Genomic DNA, 26,968 nt, shown 5'->3' with positions numbered 1-26,968 from the left:
CACAATCTTCATTTGTTGGGGCTATACAAAGTTTTAGAAAGAGCTGCTTAGCAAAAAATTTAGTACCTATATTTGAAGATTTTAAACAACTTTGTTCTTTGAATACTTAAATTACTGCTTTGAAATCTGTTCCCAGATGTGTTAGTGTATACATAGGCAGACAAACTATTTTGTTTCATTAGCAGTTCGAGCAGAAGTGTGCAATGCATGCACATATGGAAAACTAGGGACAATTTTCACATAGCCTCATAAGCCTTGCAAAAGATGTACCATATTTTTCAGAGTATAAGACGTACCTTTTTTCCTCAAAAAAGAGGCTGAAAATCTGGGTGCATCTTACACATTGAATACAGCATTTTTTTTGCCTCCTGAAACCCCGCCCTTTCACTAAAATGGTCGTGCATAGCTTGTAGGAGACTTTCAGAGAGCTTCTGGGGGCTAGGGAGGACAATTCCCCCCCCCCCAGCCTCCAGGAGCACTCTATAAGCTTCTTAATGCCTTTTTTTTTTTGACAAAAAATGGGCCATTTTTTGCTCGTTTTTGACCCCACCCCTCCAGGAACATTCTACAAGCCTCCTAAGGGCTATTCATGCCCTTTTGGGGGGGGGGGGAAACAGGCACGTTTTTGCAAAAAATGGGCCATTTTGGGGATGTTTGCAGAATGCAAAACCTTTTTTTTTTTAATTTGCCTCTTGGTACATTTTATACTCCGCTGCATCTTATACTCTGAAAAATATGGTAGTTTTATTGCTTCAATGTTTTTTTGTTAGAAATGTCCTGTTTATCGATTTCAAGAAAAATGTGGTTTAAATTATACATATTAAATTTTATTTTTATTTTATGGTTTCCTCATTTGAAAGGCACACACCTGGTTAACCTTTCAAGGCATTATATTTAAGGCATGTTTTGTAAATATTTTCACTTCTATTAAAGGTTTTCTTGTCCAATTTTGACCTATTCTGTAGATCAAAAAAAGACAAGTCAAAACCTGGAGTAAAGTCAGAGACTTCAGATCAGGAACCCGAGGGGCTGACTCTTTTGGTGCCAGATATTCAAAGGACTGCTGAAATTGTTTACGCTGCAACAACAAGTTTGCGTCAAGCTAATCAAGGTAAATGAGCATGAATTTTTGCATTTTATCTTTTAGCAGTATACAAATTCTCCACAAGATTGAGGTAATAATGAGTTCAGAAATGGAAAACCTTAAAAAAAACTATGGACAAGTAGATAAAAAATAAAATGCAATCATTTTAAAATGTTTTTTTTAATTATCAAATGTTAACTAATGTATAAATTATACCTGGGCAAGAACTTTTTCATTCTTCCTGAGACATAGAAAAATGAAACTTTATCCCAAGTTATTTTGCATACATGTCTCAGGTGCGGAAGATCAAGGTCACACATGAAGTTCCAGTTAAACTGATTTATTGCTTGTGCACAGGATTCTAGGATTCCATTAGCATTATTGTGGTGCTAGATGAGGGTCAAGGGAATTCAAGAAAGATGGGAATTAAGAAAGGTCTGTTTGGTGTCCATTTGTGGCAATGTAAAGACTCTAGGCCAGGGGTGTCAAACTGGCGGCCCATGGACTGGATGTGTAACACGCAGGCCATGCCCACACCAGCTCTGCAAAAGGGAAAACATTGTGATACGTCACATGACGCCACGAGTTTGACACCTGTGCTCTAGGCTGATTCCTTTTGACTCCACCCCCAGGCTGAGCCACTCACTTTATACACATACTTCTTTCTTCCATCTAGACTACTTTGCTAGAGACTACAATATCCATCAAAGAAGACTATGCTATTAATACAAAACTACTGAAGCTTTTATTCATGGTGCTTTTGCTTCTCCTTAGAAATTCCTGTGACAGAGATAGAATAGGACCAAGCACAAAGTTGGAACCAAAGAAATACCATTATGTTTGACTTTAGGACCATCAGCATAGTGTCTTCTGAATTTTGCAGTAAATAAATACTATTGATAACTTTAACAGTACTTTATTGTTATATGTTTTGTTGTAACCATTACAACAGAGAGAAAATTGGCTGAATCCTCTAAAAAAGCCGCAATGAAACCCAAGCCATTGTCAATTTTAAGATCTCTTGAAGAGAAATATGTAGCTGTAATGAAAAAACTCCAGTTTGGTAAGTATATTACTTACTAAATGCTATAATCTATATTATAACATTTTAAAAATCCTAAAGGCATCTTTGTAGCTTTTGTTGTTTTGTGGTTTAATTTGAAACACATTTTTAATGGTGTACCTATATGAAAGATTGAGAAAAGTGATATTTTTACTACTCCTTTGTAGTCCTTTCAGAATGTGTTAGATACAACCATCCAAAACTCCTACCCCCAAAGATGCATATAAGTTAAAATTTGCCATTTATTTTTATTTTTTTGCCAAAATTCTGGATATAGTTACCTGAAATTTAGTACAAATTTAGTACTTGTAATGGAGTGCGAGAAAACCAGGAGCGCTAGCAAAACTGTCAAGGGAAATGCAACTTTGACAAATAAATTTGAAATAAGCAAGAAAAATAACATATATTTTGGGAGACATTTCCAAGAATAAATGTTAGTGAGGCAGAAAACAGTATCATAGTTTGAGGAAAACTATTGCTATTTTATGCTTTTTGCATTATTTATTATTTTGATTACTGGTTTTGTTTTACTTTGTTTCTATTTTTTAATTGTTAGCTGCCCAGAGTCATGTATATAGGATGGGCAACCATATAAAGCATGTTTGTGTGACACACACACAGACACAGAGAGAGAAAGAGAATGGGTGTTAGTCCCTTCTCCGGACGGTGGAGACAGCAGCCAGGATGGGTTGTCTCTGTCCAGTGACCAATAGGACTGAGTCTACAGTTGGTGACATCACTGGTACCGCTGGTGACTCTCCCAGCTTTAGACTCAGTCCGATTAGGACTGGACACATAATTTGTTTTTCCTCCAAGTTAGCTGCCCAAAGTCAAATATGTAGGATGGGCAGCCATATAAAGTGTGTTTGTGTGACACACAGACACACAGAAACACACACACAGAGGGAATTGATGGCAAATAATCAATGTTGGACACTTGTTTCGTTCTACTTTGGAGGGAACAGGGAGAATTTGTTAAGGAAAAACTAGCACAGTTAATACTTACAAGAGAGGAGTATGTCTTTATTTCCTGCTTATGAGCACCAATAGGCATCAGATTGGCCACTGTGAGAAAAGTTCTGGACTAAGGTGTGTCTTGCCCTAAACCAGGAGAGCTATCCGTGTTCTTAAACTTAACGTGATAATTTACTCACCTTCTCCTATAATTAATGTTATTGTATCACTACTGTTGTGTTCTGGAAGAATATATAGGTAGAATAACTTCACAGTTTTAGATTACACAATATGCAGAGGTAGTGTAGATGTGAACTCGAGGAATTTGGACTGACATTTTAATCTTTTAGAACTGTTTTGTGAAAATATTTTTATTTACTGATTTGTTTTTATTAAATTTAATTATTTTATCCAGTTAAAATACAGTTTTGCTCTCCTAAGTAAGAATGTAACGCTTTTTTTTTAGATACTTTTGAGATGGTTTCTGAAGATGATGATGGGAAACTTGTGTTTAAAGTAAATTACCACTACATGTCTCAGGTGAAAAATGCCACTGATGCAAACAGTGCTGCTAGAGCCCGACGTCTTGCTCAAGAAGCTGTAACACTTTCTACATCACTGCCACTTTCTTCATCATCCAGTGTTTTTGTCCGCTGTGATGAGGAGAGACTAGATATCATGAAGGTAAAGCCAGACGTATATCCATTATGCTAGTTAAATAATATTGTTACTTATTTTGTGGAATTCATTGGACCTGGGAAGTGGCAAGGGGCAAATTAGGCCACTACTTCTATACATCTCTTTCCCACCTGATAGAATTTGATAGTTCAGTTCACTTTTCAAGTCTAGTTTTTAAGTTCTTGTGAGAACAGGTTTGCCAGACGCTGTCTCCTAAATTTATTTTAGTTTTATGAATGGAAAGATGACAGAAAAGTAAAAAGGAAACAGGAGAGACAAGTCATTGAAATAAAAAAAACAGTGATAAGTGAAAACTCTAGGGAATATCATTAGCTGCAGGTAAAAGAGGTTTTGCCCATCTATTTGGGAGAAAGAAGCCAAAGAGCCATTCAGGTGTAAGAGTAAAGGTAAATTTAGTCAAAGACTATTGCTTGAAATAGTAAATTAGCTAATTAACCAGTTGTAATTTCCGTGGCAATTTGTATTGTGATCTAGTTTCCTTTGATTCTTAAGGATAATTTAATTTAACTTTTTCAAAAGGTTTTGATAACTGGCCCAGCAGACACACCTTATGCAAATGGCTGTTTTGAATTTGATGTGTATTTTCCACAAGACTATCCTAATTCACCTCCACTTGTCAATCTGGAAACAACTGGCGGACACAGCGTGAGATTCAATCCAAACCTATACAATGATGGCAAGGTAAATGGTTGGTCAAACTCATTGCAGACCAGTGTGATGACAGCAGATCTTCTGGTCATCCTTGGTGAAGTTGGGATCTACAGTTTTAATTTAGAAGGGTGAAAATATACTAATATCACAATTTGCTTTGTGTAAAATAAAATACTGTTTCCTGGCAAAGCCCCATAAAATACTATTAAGATTATATGTATATTTATATATTCAGATCAACTAATAAGTAGAAACCAGCTTCTGTATATTGACTGTATTTCTGAATTCAGTGTACAAGATCAGAATTTATTTTCAGTCAAAGATCATGATGATGGGTTTTATAATATACCAGTCACCCCTTGAAGATAGGAAGACACATTTCTTAAATTATACAACACTCATCAGCTTTGGACAGGTAGCATTTATGAATCCTATAGGATTGGAGTCCTAAATGGTTCAAAATCTTTATTTTCAGGTTTGTTTAAGTATACTCAATACCTGGCATGGAAGACCAGAAGAGAAGTGGAATCCCCAGACATCAAGCTTTTTACAAGTATGTAACTTTTTCTTCATTAGTGCATATAAGTCATGATGTTGCAATACAAACCCTACAACATTAGCACCTAGTGTCAGAAAGCAAGTACATCACTGCATGAATATTTTCATTTTTCCATCATTGCATCTAGCCCCAGATGCCTTGAAATCAAGCTGGTAAGCAGAGTATTTGCATTAAGATGGTTAAATATAAGTGCTTTATTACAAAATTTATGTTACTCATGTCCACCATAAACATATTTAGCCATGGTTTGCAGTAGGTTGTCAAACAGCATATGGAAGACTATATGGATGAACAAGAAAACTTTTATTGAATTGTACCACAAAATATTTAATCATGTAATTGTTTTATGTTAAGAAATAAAATGGAAATGGATCTATATTGACAAGAAAAAAGTGGCAAAAACACAAGCAAAGTGAACAGAATCAACTGTTTTGTGAGCCTTTTAAAAACATTTTTAAAGGCACACTATCACTTTTTAAGATGTTATATACAAGCACTTAAACTGAACAGAGTATCATTTTGTTAACATGAATCGATTCCTGCAAAGGGGAAAGTTTCAATTGTTTTTATGTTTTCATTAATAACTGTTGGCCTACATAAAACCTTTCTTTTTCTTTCTTTAGGTACTGGTCTCTGTGCAATCGCTCATTTTAGTTGCGGAGCCCTATTTCAATGAACCAGGCTACGAAAGATCTAGAGGAACTCCAAGTGGCACACAGAGTTCCAGAGAATATGATGGAAATATACGGCAAGCAACAGTTAAATGGGCAATGCTTGAACAAATCAGAAATCCTTCCCCATGTTTTAAAGAGGTTTGTGTTTGTGGTTTTCTAGGCAATCTAACGGTTGTAAATCTAATGGTCTTCTATTGCCCCATAATGTAACCTAGCTAAGGATATGACCTAAAATATGTGTTTATCATGGAGATAAGGTATATAGATTAAGATGTCATTGTTCTATTTCTCACACACTACTCAACTAAATGCCTTTGCTAAGCCTACCAGTCATACTTTTCTTGTTGTTCCTCAAGAAGTAGTATTCATTCAGTCAGCAGGGTAGGGAATAGGCCCAAAACCTAAGGGAACCTAACAGGACAAGAAGTAGACCCAAAACCTGCAAGGACGCATTGAGGCAGGATGGAGGGGGTGGGGTTGCTGCTGTGTCTCTGGGGTGTTTCAGGCAGGTTTGTAAGTCCCTTTGCACAGAACCATAATAATTTTGAATGCTCTTTACATTGAGAATTACCTGTATATTGATGTGTGAATTTACTAAAACTTTATTTTTCATAGTAATACACAGCTCTTTCATTTTCTCTACAAGAGTAATTGCTCACAAAGAAAAGTACTTAGTACTAAAAATAGTTCTGCAAATTTCTAATACATAAAGTGAATATACTAATTGTGGGGATGCCAATTATTCGTAAAGATCTGTTTAAAGACTTAGCTATTCTCCCAGGGCTTGGGGATGGATAGATGTGGAATCCTCAGCTTGTAGATATTTGTATATATACTATATTCTTTGGATGGATGGCAATTAGGTTTGTGTGTGTGTGTGTGCACGTGCACGTGTGTTTGTGTGTATGTGTTTGTGTAATGTATGGTGTATTCTTTGGATGGATTCAGTTTTGTTTTCTTATATGTATTACGTATTTTTATTTTTTATCTTGTTGCTTGTTTTTATATTGTGAGCTAACCAGAGTCATTTTGCAGTCAGGCAACGTATAAATCTAAATAAATAAATTATATCATTGCCAGCAATTTATATCATTTCTGCAATGACCTTATTTGTACAATTGAAAAACATGTACATTTGAAAAATTGAATCACAGATATAATATTTCTTCCTGCAAATGTAACATTTTTTTTTAATCATCTTATGGAGAAACATATTTTAAATTAACAACACTATTTTTTTCATTTTATTTGATTGCTCGGTATCCCATATCAAATTATGCATATGAGTTTAGAGGACATCCTAAAGAAATAATACATTCAAAGAAAGCAATAGTTAAAGGTAAAAGTTCCACTCACACATATGTGTTAGTCATTCCCGACACTAGGGGGCGGTGCTCAACTCCGTTTCAAAGCCTAAGAGCCAACACTGTCCAAAGACGTTTCTGTGGTCATGTGGCTGGCATGACTAAACACCGAAGGCGTGCGGAACCACCAAAGGTGTTTCCTATTTTCCTACTTGCATTTTTACATGCTTTCGAACTGCTAGGTTAGCAGAAGCTAGGACATGTAACAGGAGCTCACTCCGTTGTGCAGCACTAGGGATTCGAACCACCAAACCTTTCTGCCAACTTTTCAGAAAGAAAGCAATAGGAATATGTTGTTTTTTGAGATTAGGTGACCAAATATGTTTTTGCTAAACAAAGTAAGAATTAAATCCTTCACTTCCATGAAGTTTCCTCTGCACTATACTTGCTTAGTTGGGAGTAGCATTCCTAAAGCATTTGCAATTGTAGAAGTTAACAGTAGAAACTGAATTACTGATTTATAATTAAAACAATGGTGAACTGAACATTTCACAGAAAAGGGCTTTGATACTTAAAATATAATGAAAACAAGCCAGACCACTAACTTCCACTTTTTAAGGCTATGAAATGTTTAAGACAATTCTAATGAAATACATAGTTGGCTCCTGTTCTCCTCTCATTATCTCTACATTTCTTTACTTACTGCCAAACTTCGAAGTGACCTTGCAAGCGTCCATTTGGAGCCAAAATAAATCATGCATAGCCCTGGCCTTGTTTTAAGATTATATATGTGGCTCTCTCTTGGTCATATTCCCCCCACTATTGTAATATATTAGTCCTTGTGATTTTTGTTTCTGACATAGTATATATAGTAGGTACTGTTGCCAAGTATTTTTTGCAAAATTTTCTAAAGTATTGTGTGCAGTTAATAGATATATCTATTTGCATATTTTACTGCAAAATCCTAATGGGTTTTGGTCCCTTGGAATGAAATTTGCCCAATAGTAGCATTAAATTAACTTAATAGAAACATAAATAGATCAGTGCATAGAGTACCCACATTCCTTCAATTGTATTTAAGGCTTGACAATTGTACCGCAAAACTACATGTTCCAAAACCTTCCCATTTTCATAGCAAATTTTCTTATATTTTTTTGTAATCTTAACCAATCGTAAATAATATTCAGAGAGGTTATTTTTACACCATGAATAACTTTAACTGTAATTAAAGCCAGTAGGAGTTATATTTGGATTTCTTTCTTTACTTATTTATTTAATTATTTTATATTGTATGACCAACCAACTATCAGATTGGGACTTTGGGTGAATAACATAGAATTAAAACCAAATAAAACACTAACAAAAGTAAAAACAATTGAATAATAATAGAAAGATAATTTCATATCGATCATTGCATTTCTATCTTAATTCTGAGGCACCAGGAGCTATCATGATAAATCAGAATAGAAGCATAAGATACAGTTTATAAATACAAGGTTTTTTCATGTAATTGATTATCAAGATTTTATATATTACATTTAGAATAAGTGTCTGAGTTTACTTCACGCTCCTAGTTAAATGTTAAGATTAAATTAATTTTAATTTTAAAAAAAATAAAATTTAAAAAAATTAATTTGATAAGCACTAAATTTAATTTATTGCATGGAATTCAATAAAGAACTCCTTTCCTTTCAGTTCTTTAAAATCCTCTCAGTTGAATGGCTGGTAAACTGGGGGGAAAAGCTCATGATTCAACATATTAAAATCCATTTAACAATTGTTTAATATAATAAAACTTTAACATCAGATTAAAATACAGAAAATGTATCTAAGAACAGGAGTTTGAGCACAAGGAAGTCTACTCATTATGGAGTTTTTAATTATTTATTTATATCCCATCTTTATTATTTTTGCAAGTAACTCAAGGCGACAACCATATATAACACACCTTCCTCCTCCTACTTTCCCCACTGCAGTAATCCTGTGAAGTGAGTCAGGTTAAAAAAAAGTGACCGGCCCAAGATCACCCACGTGACTTTCATGATTAAGGAAGGACTTGAACTCACGGTCTCTTGCTTTCTAGGTCTTAACCACTAGACCAAACTGATTTTTGTTGACCCCAAAAAATAAAAGATCCAGCCACACAGTTGTTCTCCCTCCACCCCTCGTGAGAATAAATTTGCACCAGCATCCATTGATCTCAGAGATACTCAGATATTGAAAGTCATATAGGTCAAATTGGTAAATAAACAATATTCTGAGATACTCCGGTTCATATATGGTAAACTCACACCTTTTGAAAATTGCTAAACAAAACAAATGTGAATAGTGTACAAAATTATATTTTCATAACTGAAAACAATAGCATTTGTTCTTATCTCATAAGATAAGACTTACTATAAGTTTATATAAGAATTTTTTTGATTAATGAAATTATTCAAACCAATTAGATAAATCACTTTAATTATTTAATTCAATTCTCAAGATTGTTACAGAGCTATTAACTAATTTCCTATTTAGATAGTTGTTTATATCAAAAAACATTTCTCATACCAAACAGAGTCTATCGGCGGTGCTTTAAAGCAGCCATATCTTTTCCTACTACATTTGCCTGATGAACTTAGAAAATGAAATAGTTCCTTCCATGTTCATGAACATCAGAAGCATTGTGAAAGTGTAAATTAATAGCTAATTCTTATTTCCGCTCCTATTCTTTTTTTTCATAGGTTATACATAAACACTTCTACTTGAAGAGGATAGAGATAATGGCTCAGTGTGAGGAGTGGATAGCAGATATACAGCAGTACAGCAGCGATAAACGGGTAGGCAGAACTATGTCTCATCACGCTGCAGCTCTAAAGGTAAGAAGCTAAAATCATATGCATTCATGGCTATCTTCACCAAAAGTGAGTGAGTGAGTGAAAATATTAAAGTAGGAAGTTCCTTAAAAATTACACCTTGTGCATACTAAAACTGTTGTCAGATTGAATTGTTTTCATTGTCTTTTTTCTTCTTTCTTTTGCATTGGAAAACATTGTAAAATATCAGTTAAATTGCACATTCCTTCTCTAAACCAGACCCTTCTCTGTTCAAGTTGTTCCTGTCATTTATCTTTATGAATTGGCTATTATAGTCTTAAAGCAGCTCCATGTTGCCTTGTCCTCTCTCCCAATAGTGATTAATAATGCTGAAGATCAATAGGAAGATATGTTTTATTTGAAATTGAACGTCACTTAAAACCCAATGATTTTCAATGTCATTTCACATACTTAGCTGGAGGTAACAAAAATCAAGTGAAATGCCTGTGTTCCTGAATCATCATCATACAGTTCAAGATGTAATTTTTAGGGTTAATGAATCCAACTTTGCTTACTTGTACCCAAAAGGTATAGGGCATTTGCAGATGTGTAATATTCTGCAAGCTGTCTAAAATATAAATATTTAATTCTAAACTGCACAATTCTTTTGCTTATCACAACTGCTGAAATATAACACATGAAATAAACTAAAAATGAATTTATCAGATCAATAAAATTCTTCTTTGTGATTGTTGTGATTTACAGACATGGGTAATATGTCTGCCTGGAGTTCATTCAGAATTTGCTGGAGCTAACATAATTTCTTGGGGGAGAGAAATATGCCTAGGCACAGTTGTAATTGAATTCCTTCAATATATGTTTGCACAACAGTGATTTTATATTAATTCTTAGACCTTGTTGGTTCTTCTGAATTCTTTATTCTTTCCATCTTGTTCTATTTTATTCAGTGTGAATATATTTTAATTTATTCACTGTCCATTCTGCTCGTAAGGGGTTTTAAGATGCAATCTGTTCCTCCTTGTTCAGTCACCTTTCTAGATTTAGCCTTCATTCTTCAAGGATTAGTGAAACTACAGCATATTGGGCAAAATCTTTGAAGTTTCACTTTTCCTCCACAAAGACCAACCTTCATTTCTTCCTTTACTTTCCAGCCTTCCTCCTTCCTAGCCTATTGAAAAACATTTAATTTGATTTGCCCACTGCTACTCCAGACCCTATTTGGAATTTTCCTAGTTCTCCCCACATTAATGTTGAAGCATTTTAAAATAATGATCACTTCCTTTTATGGAAAATGGTATTTTTAATAGGAGTAATTTTGGCTTGCTGGATAAGAGAACCTGCCTTCACTTTTCAAGAACGAAGTACAGTAATTCTTCATCCAAATATCCCTTTGATCTTGAGCTTTTGTTTCTGTATCCCATTTCCAACAAGTGATTACTTTTTTTTTAATTCCTGCTTTCTATTTTCATTTCAGTGTCACACAGGCATTTCCAGCTTTGCAAGGCCCATCCTGGAGTTAGGTCCTTTTTTATTAGTGTTTTCCAAGTAGATAGTTGCAGAAGCCCACTAGTGAATGCATTAGCTAAGCACCACTGCCCTCTTCAGATCCATGATCACCTTATAAGAATTTAATCCATGTGTTGGGCCTTTCTGTGTGGAATTTTTTTTCTGACATATGTAGGGCAGCTACTACTCCCCAGATTTTTATTTTATTTTATCAACAGTATAAACCTTGGCTATTGTCACCATATGAAGTGTATAATGGTTTTATTGTAATGGGGACTCAAACTCAAACTGCTGTGAAAGAGAACCTTTCCTATCTATGTTTCTGTGTACAGCGTCACACAGCTCAGCTGAGGGAAGAGCTTCAGAAACTCCCCTGCCCTGAAGGCTTGGATCCAGATGTGGATGATCCTGACGAGAGATGCAGTGCCATGACTAGTATTGAGGACACTCTCTTGCACGAGCAAGTCAAACCAAGCAGCAGTAAAGACCTCCCAAGTGACTTCAAATTATGAGCTATGTTGACATGGACTTGATAGACACACAAGGCTTTGAAGCACAAGCCAAATATGTCAATATTTGTATCTAAGAAGCTAATTATGTAATAGGTAAAGAAATTGAAACTCTAATATGCCCTTCAGGATATACAGTTTAATTCAAGATGATCTTTTATTTACCTGTACAAGAGTGTAAACTTTTTTGTGCTTTTATTTTCCAATTGTGAGAACCACTGATTGGTATGTTTAAAAGTTATGTATACAAGAATGGATAAATCACTGTTATATAAGGGAAGCTACCTTAGGAAAGAATGTTTACTGAATGTTTATTATTTTTTTTTTACTTGTAGAGTGAGGGCAGTTGTAACAGAATATATATTGGTCATTCTTACAGCTACTATTTAAAGTCAGACAGTTTTCACTGAATTTGATAGATTTTACGTTTGGCCATATCTCCATTCTCATATTTGATTTCTAAAGAGAACCTTCTGTATACTTCAATAAAGATCAAATGGACATGCTCCGTCTTATGATTTACTGGTACCTTTTTTAATAATCTTGCCATGAATACATTATAGTTGGAGACTTGCACTTGTATGACTGAATTTATTACAGTCAACATATTTAATTTTATGCTTAACTAATTCTAAAATGCAGTTGAAATAAATGCACATGGTTTTACCTCAGCCAAAATGTGGACTACTGAATTAATCTTTTTTAAATTTTTATTAATAACTCAGTGATATTTACTCAAACAGACAAAATATTTCTCACAATAGAAGAGAAGAATTTTGAAGATTTCTTGCCCATTATTAAAAGGTATTTTTAAAAACGGGATTATGATTTCAAATTAAGCAAAAAATACTTGTTGAATATTTAGAAATATTTTCTCAAATATTTCATTTGAGAGGTTTACAAATTGCCCTGGGTTAGATGATTGCGCTGTCCTGTCATCTATTTTCCAAATATTAATTTCAATATGGTGAGAGTATTTTTGTAATCAGATGGTACAAAGCTAATAGATTACTAGCTTCAATATGTGTAACATTTGACAATATAGAAGGAGAGTTATATTTGCAAGTAGAAACAGATTTACAAATACTTGTTGGCAATGTTTTATTTATTAATACTATCCCCATCTTCCCATCTTCCCAAAATAAGATGTATTTCAGATGCACCTCCTGTTGATGTGTCCTATGGCAGAGATGAAAACATTTTTCAAAGCTTTAAAACCAAGCTGTGATTGCAACAAAGGAGATGTAATAATAGCAACAGTCTTGGTTTCACACCATCATAAATGCAGTCACACATAAACACACCACAATCAATAGCTTTTCTACAATGTTTGTTCTTAGCATTAGATACTAACTTCTTACTTTCATTTGTGGAAAGAGAGCACTATAAATGAATAGTGAAACTTTATATATTGCCTGAAAAGTGAATTCTTCATCAAAATTTTGGTGCTTGCCCTTACTCAGAATGAATTTTGTCCTAATGTCATGTTAGCCATTGTTAGCCACATAACATTATTTGAACACAGGGCAACATTTCCTGCCTTTACTCTGGTAACATGATTGTCACATTTCTTCACGATTGGTGGAGACAGCAGTTAGATAGGTTTAACTCCATCCAGTAACCAATAGAGCTGAGTCTACAGTTTATAAAACCATCCCCCGTGCTGCTCCTCCCCAGCTTTAGTTGATTTTCTCTGACTAATTTGTTCTTAATTACTAATTGGCTATTGCTAAAAATTTAATAATTCACCCTCTGCCATCCTTAAGACTTTGCAGGCAGAGGGAGTGCTCAAATTCAACAAGGGGCTTTGCCCCATGCTGCGGAGCCAGCCACGCGGCTGGGAAAGCCATTTTAAAACGTTGGAGGCTCCTATTAGGCAGCAGAACGGCTCCGATCCTTCTATTTCAATTCAGACTGCTGGCAATTGCCCGGGTGGAAACTCTGCAACCTCTGTCAGAAGCACAGTGCAGTGCTTAGAAGGATCACTGACTGGTTCCCTCAGAAACTGCAGCGGACACCATTTTAAGCCAGCAGAAAGTATGAGGCACTTTATTTTGGTGCAAAGGGCATTTTGAAGCCAACGGTTGGTAACAGGGCCCTTTTATCAGCAATTATCTTGAGGGTGGCTGTTTTCTTCTTGGCATCTAACTATGGCTTCCAGCACAGGAGATGGGGCAGTAATCTCCCCTCAGCCCTCTCCACCAGAGAGCCTATAGCTGGTCCTTCATCAGCCCAGCCTTCAAGAAAAAGGGTGGTAGCAACTGAGGCAGCTGAGGAGATCCCTGCAAAGGCTCCTAAGACAGCTAAGAAAGGGGGAAAGAGGCAACTTAAATCTTCATTTCACAAGACTTCTTCCAGCAAGCGCATACAAGGTGGCAGAGAGAGCCCTCATCCATTCCAGGTGATCCCGTCCTCTCCTGATAACCCTCTTCCTGTGGGTCTTTCTTCTGATTCGGAGGTTTCTCTTTCTGATCCAGATTCTCCTTCTCCGATAGGAGAGGGTACAGGGCTTTTTGAGAGGTGCAGGCCCCTCTCCGGAGGCAGATCAGTCTCCTTCCTCCCCGGGGTCTCTGGGGTTTCAACCAGCCCCTACTATAACCCCAGATGTTGCTGCCATCATATCCTCATCCATTGAAAAAGGCATAGCTGCTGGGCTTCAGCGCAATAAATCTTCTAGCCACAGTTCTAAATCTAAGTCTGAGGGTTCCGAATCTAAAAGTAAAAAGAAGCATTCCTCTGGGAAGGCTTCTTCCAAACTTTCTGTGTCTCGGGCTTCCACGGTAGGGGACAAAGAAGAGCAGGCGCCCAGGGATTCAGACCTCTCTGAGGATGAAGATCTGGGCCCCAATCAATCCTCATTTGTGGGACCTGCTCTTTTTCGGTCCTTGTTGTTTAAGACAAAGAAAATTGCTGGCTTTAAACCTATTCCAGCTCTTAAGGCTGCAGCCCCAGAGACGGGGGATTCGGAAGATCCTCTTTTTCTGGAACCCACTGTTGAAAAGCAGGTTGTTCCTTCTAGAATATTTTTGAATGTGATAAAAAGACAATGGGCCTCTCCTGGCTCCAGTCCTTTGCCTAATGCCCTAGAACGTCTGTATAACATAGGGCCTGCTTTAGCTAAGGCTCTCGATCTTCCTACTATAGACCTGCCAGTGGTGGCCTTTCCTTCTCCTGATGCAGCTGCCAATGCCTCAGAGGATTCCCTTAAACCTAAAGACAAGCGTTTGGAGTTTCGGCCTGGGCTATTAGGGCTTCCATTTCTTCATTTTTTTAACAGTTCTGCTCTCCTTTGGCTAAAACAACTCCAGAGCAGGATTCCCAATAAGGATTCTAGGGTCCATAGGGTTCAATAAGTTGAAAGCAGCTCTTGAATTTTCGGCTGGTGCAGCACTCAATGCAGTTTGCTTTGCTTCGAAAGCTATTGCTTCTACCCTTCACATCCAGACAGTTATTGTGGCATAAAAATTGGCAAGTTGATGCCAGAGTCAAGTGGCATCTGGCTTCTTCCCCATTCTCTGGGGGAAGTCTATTTGGGGCCACTTTAGAGCCTTTATTAGTGGAGTCAAAAGACAAGCGTAAGGTCCTTCAATCAACCTTCCGCAAGTCAGACAATCAAACATCTCCCTTCTATTGACACCCGCCCTTTCGAGGGCAGGACGGGTTTCTCCAACCCCCCTCCGCAGTGCCAGTCTCACCCTAGGCAGGGCTCCAATCAACAGCAGGATAGGTCCAATAGGACCTTCCAGCGATACCCTCCCAGGAAATCCTTTGGAGGGGGCTTCAACCAATCCTACAGATATCAAAAGTGACTGGAGGATCTCTCGATAGGGGGATGACTAGCTGTGTTTGTAGAATAATGGGAAGAAATAACGACAGATGCTTGGGTCCCGAAGACCATCAAATGGGGTCTGGCTCTGGAATTTCTCTCCAATCCTCCGAGGCATTTTGTCCCTTGTCCAGTGTTTTGCGATATTCAAAAGAGACAGCTGGTGGAACAGGCCATTTGCCATCTTCTTCAGATCAGGGCCATTCAACCTGTTCCCAAGGGCCAAGAACACCAGGGGTTCTACTCCCGGCTGTTAGGGGTGCCAAAAGCCTCAGGGAGATGGAGACCAATTCTGGATCTCAAAGTCTTGAACTGATTCGTCATTTATTGAAAGTTCTACCTGCAGTCCATCTTGGAGAACATCCGCAAGGGCGTCCTCCTCTCCTTGGTGGGCCTCATGGAGGCGTATCTGCATATTCCCATCCTTCGCGAACACAGACAGTTCCTTAGGTTCGAGTATAGGGGAAATCATTACCAGTACTGAGCCCTCCCCTTTGGGCTGTCATCAGCCCCAATGGTCTTTACAAAGGTTCTGGCGGTGGTAGCGGCCCATCCCCACTCCAGACTAGTCTGGATCCAGGTCTATCTGGATGATATTCTCTTGCTGTCCCCCTACATCAGAGACATTCACACCATCATTCAAGTCCTTCAGGGCCTAAGCTTCTCAATAAATCTCACAAAGAGCTCTCTGAATCCAGACACCAGTATCCTTCATCTGGGGGCTTTAATAGATACTGTGCAGGGCAAAGTGTTCATCTCATCAGATCAACAGAATAGCCTGCAGGATCTGGCCAGAACAATCCGCACCTGTCACAGAGTCCAGCTTCTCCAGTTGTCTCCTCTGTTGGGGAAGATGGTGTCCTGCTTCTACATTGTGCCATGGGCATGCCTCCACAGCCATTGCCTGCAATAGTACCTGCTACTGTACCAGAAGAGCGACCTCAGCTGCTCACTGTAACAGGTTTCCATCCCACTGAACGTGATAAAGTCCTTGGGGTGGTGGCTATCACCGGCATTGACTCATGGGACTCTCTTTTGAGAGCCGGTTCACCTCACGCTCACCACAGATGCCAGTCTGATGGGGTGGGGGTCCACCTCCAAACAGGGATGGCACAGGGACTGTGGTCACAAGCAGATCATGCCAACACCATCAATTGGCTGGAACTGCAGGCAATCCACCTAGCCCTTCGGTGGTTCCAGAACACAGTGCGCAACACCTATGTTCTCGTCTCACAGACAATATCACCGCAAAGGCATATGTAAATCAGCAAGAGGAGACAAGGTCCAAACCACTAATGATGGAGGCGTGGCTGTTGGTGCTTTGCGTGGAAACCTATCTTCTCTCCCTCCGGGTGGAACACATCTCGGGTGTCGACAACGCTCCGGCCGATTGGCTAAGTAGCACCCAGATCAACCACGGCGAGTGGAGCAGCTCACACAATCTCTTCCGGAAACTGTCCCACAGATACGGGAGACCGGTACTTGACCTCTTTGCCACAAGGGAAAACTCCCCACTTCTATGATACTTCACCAGGTATGCAATTCTGGGGTCAGAGGGGGTGGACACTTTGCCTTCTATACGCGTTCCCTCCTCTACCTCTAATACAGAGAGTGGTGCAGAAAATGCTAGACAAGGAGGCAGAAATTCTTCTGGCATCACATTGGCCCCGCCGTCCCTGGTTCGGTGACTTAATGACGCTATCAGTAACACCTCCATGGTGTATTCCGCTGCACAAGCTGTCCTCTCACAAGGCTTGATCCATCTTCCAGACCTGCATTGGTTGCAACTAACCGTGTGGAGGTTGAGCGGGAGGCATTGAGAGCGGATGGGCTATCAGACAGTGTCATTCAAACCATACAAATGTTGCGATGCCCATCTATGACTCGAATATATGATGTTACCTGGACAGCTTTTACCTAGTGGTGTTCCTCTTCTAATATTATTTCTCTGTCTGCCTCTCTGGCTAATGTTTTAGACTTTCTCCAACAGTACCTCACCAAAGGTCTTTCGCCAAACACATTGAGGCATCAAGTGGCGGCCCTCTCTACAGTCTTAACTCTACCGACAGGTGGGCCTATCTCACACACATTCAACAGTTCCTCTGTGGAGCGACCAACATTCGTCCTTCCACTATTCAGAGGTACCCAACTTGGAACCTGACCAAGGTTTTAGACTTTCTCACCAAGGCTCTATTCGAACCATTACAGACCGTCTCTCTACAATATATCACTCTCAAGGTCACCTTCTTGATCTCAGTGACTTCAGCGAGACGAATTTCTGAAATTGTGGCTCTGTCAATTAGAAGCGACCTCTGCATCTTTCATTTGTTCTCTGCCTCGATCCAGCATTTATGCCCAAAGTGAACTCATCCTTTCATAAAATTCAGGAACTTATACTACCTAATTTTTGTCCCCATCCTACTCATAGGTTAGAAAAAAAGTGGCATACCCTAGACATTCGCAGGGTGTTGCATATTTATATCAAATGTATTGCTGCATTTAGGCATTCTAATTTCTTTTTAACCAGCTTCCCTTGTCTCCAAGGTCTCTTCTTCCACAGTAGGGCACTGGCTTAGAGTCTGTATATTTAAGGCATACAGGGTGAATGATCTGTGTCCGCCACAAGGCATAACAGCTCACTCCACCCGGAGTGCGGCCATGTCTGCAGCCTGGGCTACTCAGACTTTGGTGGAGGAAATTTGTAGGGCTGCCACGTGGACATCCCCAGTCCCTTTTATTCGCCATTACAAGATAGACCTCTTTGCTTCTGCTGAAGCTGCCTTTGGAAGGAGGGTTTTACAATAGGTCCATTCCTTGGACTCCTCTTTCACGTGGACTGGATCCCTCCCAACACAGGCCAATCTTGGGTATGTCCCTATCTGACTGCTGTCTCCACCAATTGCGGAGAATGGGCATTGGTACTTACCTGATATGCTCATTCTCACTACAGGTGGAGACAGCAGTCAGCCCCACCCTGTTCCGGTCAGGGTCCATCCTTTGATAGGACTAGGGTAGGCCTCTCCCTTCCTTTTCCCCTTTTTTCCTTTCTTCTCCATCATATCAACTACACATCAGTCTACAGTCCACCTTCATCAAAAGCTGAGAAGGAGCAGCAAGGAGGATGGTTTTATAAACTGTAGATTCAGCCCTATTGGTTACTGGATGGAGTTAACCCAATCTGATTGCTGTCTCCACCTGCAGTGAGAATGAGCGTATCAGGTAAGTACCAACGCCCAATCTCATATTCAAAATATGAGAAAAGAAGAAAAAATGGGTTGAAACAGTATATAGAAGAAACAGCCATAAGTGTTTTTAAACAAGATCTACGAGGGAAGTGAATTTATTCAATACGTGACTTAGCTTTTAGACCACTGATGCAATTGTACTGGATCTTCTCTTGCATTTAATACAGTGGAAAATCTTACGGAAAAGTCATTTCATTATTAGCACTAATTGTCCTTGGGTCTGTGGCTTTTGACAAAAAAGAACAAATTATGACATCATCCAGAACTTGCAACTTTTTAATCCTCTCCTAAATAAAGCTCACTGAAGAGCCATAACATTGCTAGTATGTCTTTATAAATAGAAAACACAATATACCATAAAAAGACCAAACTTCAAAATTAGTTTCACTCTAAAGCAGCCTCCCCAAGCCTTATGTATGAAGGAGACATTGTGCATGTCAGAAACAAGAATCAGAGCAGAGTAATGGATAGATTATTTGATATATGAAATTGAATCCCCCAAGGATTTCTGTTGGGGCTGGTATGCTTTAATTTATTGATAATAGTTCTGAAATTCAGGGTGGCTAGGTTTGTATCATCACAAAATGATTCAAAGTGGAAAATGTTTAAAAATTATGAAATGCTCCCAGAACATCCCTCCAAGTGAGTGAATTGGCTTTAAAATAAAAGCTACACTAAGGTTAATTAAATACCAAGTGTTGCATGTGTTTCAATTTTTTTAAAAAAAAATCAAATATATACTCACAGAATCTAAGCCCAATATCTATGCTTCCCTAGTTGGCCATTCAGCCACAAAGAATGTTGAGTTAGACAAACCTTGGCGTGATCCATCAGGGTTGTTTTAAGCGTTGCTGCCAACTTCAACTCTGGGCAAACTGGTGCTCAACAATGCAGTTCCTTTTCATAGGCCATCTTTTTAGGTTGGTAAAACATTCCAATGCTTAAAAATATATGGACACTTTCACAAAAGCTTTCATGGGAAGGCTTCTCTGTTTACAAAATGGACACCATCAATTAGTTTAAAAGCATCTTTAGCAAATAAAGAAGAAAGAATGGAAAGGAAAGGGGGAAGGAAGGAAGGTTTTCTAGAAAAAGCTCTCTAGAATGCTTTCCTACAACCTTCACTATTTTGCTTTTTTTTTCCTGAGTTGGTGGACACACTTCCAGACAAGTCTCTGAAACTATTGTTTCTATTTTTAGAGAATACACTGCAAACTTTGGCAAGATGCTTTTTAGATGGGACAGCAAGTTTGGCAGTGTCAAGAGAAGCTCCCATTAATGTCACAGTGCCAACCCTTCTCTTAACACACTGTCATTGAATACATTATACTGGAAACTGCCTACTAGAAAATAATTATATTTAATGTAGATAAAAGGATCTGGCTAACAACATGAATTGATTCTTAATACGCAGCATTCTTGCTTTATTCCAAATTGCTACTTTTATCTGTTAGCCCTTGAACTGTTTTCCACCCAAAGTTTCCATTTGACATCTCTTTCCTTCTTCCCCTGAATTTTCCTCTTCATAGATTTACAATTGCATTTAGCTTCATAATATCTGATGGATGTTACATTGCACCACGGGTTATGTGTCCAGTATGAGAAACAAGCTCATAACTTCAGAAACAATTTTTTCAGAATTGCAACTTACACTCTTGGTTCTCTGCTTACATTTGAAACTTGATTTATTTTCCTTCCTCCCTCCCTCCTTCCCTTTGTGACGCGTGTTGTTATAAGGGACAAACTGTTGCTATTATCTTTTAAGCAATTTTGTTTAATAAACTTGTTTAAACTAAATATTTATAAAGTCATCCTGACATATATCTTTGAAGCAGAATATGTCATCCTGACATATATCTTTGAAGCAGAATATGTCATTCCCAATAAAGGCATGAAATAATATTGATATTTATTTATTAGCTTTGTCCTTGCATTTCGCATGCCATTCTGACACACTAGTTTGTTCTAAAAATGCACAGCTATTGCTGGTTAATTGTCATTAACTAACATGCTTCGTATCTTATTCCATGTATCTTATGCTTAATGAAATCAGGGTTGATTGCTGGAAAACATGATTATCCATCTAATGAGATGTAAAATTTTAGCCGTAAGTTAGAGGAGAGCTCCACAGTATTTGGTGCCCTCTAGAAGACTGTTTATTATGCCACCTGGAGTTTATGGGAGCTGGCATCCTAGGTATCACCAGGGGACTACATTGGGAATAATATAAGGTAGATTATGTTCACAATAAAATGTTTTAGAAGGATCTATTGACCTTTTTTATTTCATTCAATCATGTCTAATTTTTGGAGACTGCATGGACAACTCCTTGCAGTTTTCTTGGCAAGGTTTTATAGAAATGATTTGGCATTGCTTCTTTTTTAGGGCTGAGAGAGATTGACTGGTTAAAGGTTGGCTTTGTGCCTAAGGCAGAATTAAAATTTACAGTCTCCCTGTTTCTAGCCTGATGTTTTTATCCCTATACTAAACTAGCTCATATTGAACTTATAACTTCCGTTTTTGCTAATGAAGTAACAATATATACAAAAGCAGATTATTCATCTTGAGTACTTTTATACATATTTTAATTGTGCAAATGAATGCAAAAATTTTGCTCTTCAAATCTCCTAAATGCAGTTTTATCTTACAAAATATAAAGCAAATCACCTAACATGGATGTTTTAAAACAATAGATTGAATGAGAAAATTATTTTGCTTCATAGGTGATGCTTTTATCATATATTAACTAGATTTATCTTCCAAGGTTTCAGATCATTGTCATATTATGTTAACAGATAAAGAGATAAGTATTGTGATTTTTTTCTTAATCATTCAATTTTGTGCTTATTTATCTCCAGGAGTTAAAATAGTTCTGCAGTGTTCTTTTGTTCTCCATCTCTGCCACAATTTTCCTTTGTCTAAAGCAGCCTTTCTCAATATGGGTACCTCCCCATTATTCCAGTTCACTGCTCTGCTAGCTGAGATAAGGCTTGGTTTACAACATCCAAAGAATTCAATATTGTTGCACTTATTGCATAGCAGTGTGAGATCAGCACATCACAATCCAAAACCTGGGGACATGAATTAAGTTATTTTTCCTTTTAGAAGTAAATAAAGGGTTGTTTTATACAGAGAGAAGAACATCAGTTATTCAAGGTTAACTCAATCCTGCAGTTTGGTTCAGAATGAAGAGATTGTTTATGCTGGTTAATAGTGCTTGGAGTCAATACATTAGGAGGGTGGCCGGCCTGGTTGAGGAAAACTCTTGGGAATATTTCAAAAACTAATCCACAAACGTAATGAATAATGAGCTTTTTAGGGAATTGGCATTGAAACCAACAGGATACATGAGCTCTAACCCAGGAGACAATATCTTGTTCAAACCCAGTTTGTCATGTCTGATAGACTCATCATTCTAGGTATCTTGATGGCAATGCCGTACAGGTAGTCTTCCACTTACAACAGTTCATTTAGTGACCATTGAAAGTTACGACAGCAGTGAAAAATGTGACTTTTGACTGTTTTTCAGTTATTACTTTTGCAGCTTCCCACAATCATGTGATCAAAATTCAGATGCTCGGCACCGGGTTCATATTTATGGCCGTTGCTGTGCCCCAATGTCACATGAACATCTTTTTATGACCTTCTCACAAGTCAATGGGGAAGCCAGATTCACTTAACAACCAGATTACTAACTTATCAACTGCAATGATTCATTTAAATACTGTGGCAAGAAAGATTGTAAAATGGGGCAAAAGTCGCTTAACAAATGTCTCACTTAACAACACAAATTTTGGGCTCAATTGTAGTCACAAGTCGAGGACTACCTATCATAATAGTGTTCTAGAATGTTGTTTTTTATTTCCAGGTTCATCTGGAACCCTGGAATTTCTTGCTTGCCTCTATCATATCTTTTTAAGAGGAAAGCCAAACAACCTAATCCTTGGATACCAAATGCAAATGAGCTGAAAGGAATAATTCATTCTTGCAGCAAACATTAATTTAGTGAATGGATCTGTGTATTTCCTTAAGTTCTAGAACTGTAGAGAGTTAGCAAAGATGAAATTTACAGAGATAGGCCAGATCCGTTACCAAAGTGACAAGGGGAAAATTGTGGTGTAGGTCCAAAAATACAAGAAGGGATGTACAAAAACATAAATGGGGTGGAGGTAGGGAAGTAAAGCATAGTTAGTCAGGTGTGCAAGTTCCAATTATTATAGTCAATATTAATAAAAATAATTTTAGCCTTCAAGCGGATTTGATTTCTAGTTTGGTCTATGTTGTGGCCCAGCAGGAGCCGTTGGAGCTGCCACCAGACTCTGACAGCAAGGGGCCCTATGAGTCGGCCCCTGGAGGATGTGGAGGACCCTGGACAGGGTTCTGACTCCGAGCAGGGCGCAGAGAGACTGGTTGACCACCAGGTGGTGCCTGAGCCTTGGATCAGTGGGGAGGAGACAAGGGAGAGTGATCCAGAAACCAACAGTGAGTTGTTCCAGGATGCACGACATCGAAGAGCTACTCGGCATCAAGAACAATTACATAATTACAGGAGGTAATTATGCTCAGCTGATGGTCATTAGGCTCCTCTCCAGACTATAAAAAAGACTGCTTCTTGCAGAAGTAAACACTTTGACTAAAGAGAAACTAACTTGGCAGGCTGGATTACTGCCAAGGTTTGTCGGACTTGCTGCCAAGGTCCTTATCTGTTTGCTTGTTTGGCTTTCAGCCACCAAGATTCTGGTCTTGTTATTAAAGGACATTCCATTCAAGCTTGTTTCAGCTTTTGTTACTGGACGGAGGAGGGGGTCAGAACAGGTCTTGCATCGTGGGGCTGACAATAACAAACACTTTTAGGATAGAAAAACAAGAAAGTCCAGTTGTCTCCTGGGAAAAAAAAGCACCTTTGGGACTGTTGTGGCCCGCTGGCGGCCAGCAGAGCTGGATGCACAGTTGGACAGTGAGGAGGTTGGGAAGGAACATGGGCCAGCCTTAGGGGCTGAGAAAAGCTCAGACGAGGGCTCTGTGTCAGAGGCAGTGAGGGAGATAGACAGCAATGAGGCAGAGGAAGAGCTGGAGCTTGTTCCCAGGGTGCGCATGCACAGAGCTGCCAGAAGACAAGAACCACTAGGAAAGCAGGGTCGACTTGGGAGTAAAGCCACACCTTGGAGCTGATTGGCCCCTCCCATAGGAAACAAAAGAGGAGCAAACGGGGAGTGGGCTTTTGCAGGAAACAATTCATTCCTTTGGTTGTTTCAAGAGTGGAAAATTCTGTTTGTGACTCATAAGAGACTCTGCCAAGTGTTGCCTTGCCCTGTGTTCGTAAACTAGTTATCTGGCAGCTCGCCAAGTGAGATAAGTTCGTGTTGATAAATATTCCTCTGAAAGACTGTTTGTCAAGCCTTGCTGACTGTGAATGAAACGAATTCACAGTCTAGTTTTAGTTTTTTTTTTAGTTTTATTGCAGATTTATATGCCGCCCTTTTCCCTGAGGGGACTCAGGGCGGCTTACAACAATAAAGGGAAGGGAGTGCAAGACAAGACTTAAAAAGAAAAGAAACGTGATTAAAGGAAATTGGTCATAAAAACACAACATTCACTCAACATTCGGGCGGGGTGAGAGTAATCCTATCCCCAGGCCTGACGGGATAGCCAGTTCTTGAGGGCTGTGCGGAAGGCCTGGACTGTGGTGAGGGTACGGATCTCCACGGGGAGGTTGTTCCATAATGTCGGAGCTGCAACTGAGAAGGCTCTCCTCCGCGTAGTCGCCAGTCGGCACTGACTGGCGGATGGAATTCGGAGGAGGCCTACTCTGTGCGATCTGATGGGACGCAGGGAGGTAATTGGCAGGAGGCGGTCTCTCAAATAGTCAGATCCACTACCATGGAGCGCTTTATAGGTGGTAAGTAAGACCTTGAAGTGCACCCGACGATCAACAGGTAGCCAGCGCAGCTCACGGAGGATTGGTGTTATATGGGCGAACCGTGGTGCGCCCATGATCACTCGCGCGGCCGCGTTCTGGACTAGCTGAAGACGCCGGATGCTCTTCAAGGGCAGCCCCATGTAGAGCACATTGCAGTATTCCAGCCTAGAGATCACAAGGGCTCGAGTGACTGTTGTGAGAGCCTCCCGGTTCAGGTAGGGCCGCAACTGGCGCACCAGGCGAACCTGGGCAAATGCCCCCCTGGTCACAGCCGACAAATGGTGGTCAAAGCTCAGCTGTGGGTCCAGGAGGACTCCCAAGTTGCGGACCCTATCTGAGGGGGATAAATTTTGCCCCCCCAGCCTGATTGATGGAACGTTAACCAAATTTTTGGGAGGGAAACACAACAGCCATTCGGTCTTTTCCGGGTTGAGTACCAGTTTGTTAGCTCTCATCCAGTCTTTAACAGCCTCAAGGCCCCGGTTCATCACGTCCACCGCTTCATTGAGTTGGCACGGGGCGGACAGATACAACTGCGTATCGTCCGCATATTGATGGTACTTAATCCCGTGCCTCCGAATGATCTCGCCCAGCGGTTTCATGTATATGTTAAATAGTAGGGGGGACAGAACCGAGCCCTGCGGCACCCCATAGGTTAGGGGCCTCGGGGACGATCTCTCCCTCCCCACCAACACCGACTGCGACCTGTCCGAGAGGTAGGAGGAGAACCACTGTAAAACAGTGCCGCCCACCCCCACCTCCCGCAGTCGTCGCAGAAGGATACCATGGTCGATGGTATCGAAAGCCGCTGAGAGGTCAAGGAGAACCAGGATGGACGCATAGCCTCCATCTCTGGCTCTCCAGAGATCATCGGTCAATGCGACCAAAGCGGTTTCAGTGCTGTAACCAGGCCTGAAGCCAGACTGGAAGGGGTCAAGATAGTTAGCTTCCTCCAAGGTACGCTGAAGCTGTAAGGCCACCACCTTCTCAACAACCTTCCCCAGAAAGGGGAGGTTGGAGACTGGACGATAGTTGTTAAGAACTGCTGGATCCAAGGACGGTTTCTTCAGGAGGGGCCTCACCACCGCCGCCTTAAGTGCGGTGGGGAGGTGTCCCTCCCGAAGAGAGGTGGTAACAACCGCCTGGATCCAGCCTCGTGTCACCTCTCTGCTGTTGGCAGTCAGCCAAGAGGGACACGGGTCCAGTATGCAGGTGGAGGAACTCACAGCTCGCATAGCCTTGTCCACATCCCCAGAGGCAACATCCTGAAACTCAACCCAGAGATGGTCTACCAAGTTATTCCCCTGTGTCCCGGCTGGATCTGCAGGGGTGGAGTCCAGTTCCGATCGAAACCGAGCAATTTTGTCCGCCAAGAACTGACTATATTCCTCAGCCTTTCCCTGTATGGGGTTCCCCGTCTCCCTCCTATTTAGGGAGTCATGTAAATAACAGTGGTTTTGTTGGAACCAAGACTCTGCTTCATGCTTTTTAAGGAAGACTAGGTCAGAAGAGGGACTTTTAAGACAGAAACAATTTATGGCATGGCCTGCTTCTTAAGTCACAACTCATTTTGAGGAATGTACAAAGCTACATTAAACTTAGAAATCAGCACAACATGTATTGATATAGAGCTGATTTGCCCAAACTGTTGTTCTCCAGAAATTGCACTCTAAATGCCTGTCACTGCAGATCCAAATCATAGAAGCTTCTTCCATTTTCCTGGACAATATTATTGAAGTATCCAAATGCCTGAAAAGGAGATTCAGCCTTTGTCTTTCATCCATATTCTCAAAATGTTTGAACAAGTTCTTTTATATACCTAAAGGTGTTTCAATTTATATTATTTTTTTTAAAAAACTGGAGTTTATGAAACACACAGCAGCAACAATAACTCTACATATGTTTGTGTGTGTTTAAGTCATACAAGTAAAATTACACTTTTTCACATTTCACCTAACATTGTAACAGATATGGTTTTATTTATCTTTCAATGAGGAGCAGCCAGTAGAAAAGTTTGAACATTTTGATGAAACTGTATTTACTTCTCCCATTTTTAAAAACCCTGCTTCCTGAGAGGTATAATAGGGGATCTAAATATCTTTCTAGTAAGTGCAACCTGACAGGATAGGAATGCATTTTTGTAGCAAAAGGATTT

At 39.5% G+C, this 26,968-nt stretch overlaps 1 protein-coding gene across 12 annotated transcripts in view; it reads left to right on the top strand.

Annotated features, from left to right (window-relative positions):
• The window catches only part of BIRC6 (baculoviral IAP repeat containing 6), a 148,626-nt gene extending 136,286 nt beyond the window's left edge, over nt 1-12,340 (top strand). For all 12 annotated transcript variants that reach the window (XM_014059024.2, XM_014059009.2, XM_087717964.1 and 9 more), the window contains 8 exons: nt 966-1,111; nt 2,037-2,147; nt 3,568-3,785; nt 4,320-4,481; nt 4,927-5,004; nt 5,634-5,822; nt 9,715-9,849; nt 11,646-12,340. In XM_014059024.2, the coding sequence (XP_013914499.1) occupies nt 966-1,111; nt 2,037-2,147; nt 3,568-3,785; nt 4,320-4,481; nt 4,927-5,004; nt 5,634-5,822; nt 9,715-9,849; nt 11,646-11,825 (1,219 nt within the window). In that variant the 3' untranslated portion in view covers nt 11,826-12,340. The remainder of the gene's footprint in view (nt 1-965; nt 1,112-2,036; nt 2,148-3,567; nt 3,786-4,319; nt 4,482-4,926; nt 5,005-5,633; nt 5,823-9,714; nt 9,850-11,645) is intronic.
• Nucleotides 12,341-26,968: the final 14,628 nt, after the last annotated feature.

The sequence above is a fragment of the Thamnophis sirtalis genome, unplaced genomic scaffold (assembly GCF_051295495.1).
Source record: "Thamnophis sirtalis isolate CommonGarterSnake01/CBP01778 unplaced genomic scaffold, rThaSir2_p1.2 scaffold_6, whole genome shotgun sequence".
NCBI classification, from domain to species: Eukaryota; Metazoa; Chordata; class Lepidosauria; order Squamata; family Natricidae; genus Thamnophis; species Thamnophis sirtalis.
The sequence above is the reverse complement of the archived record's forward strand: the minus strand, read 5'-3'. Positions and strand labels throughout refer to the sequence as shown.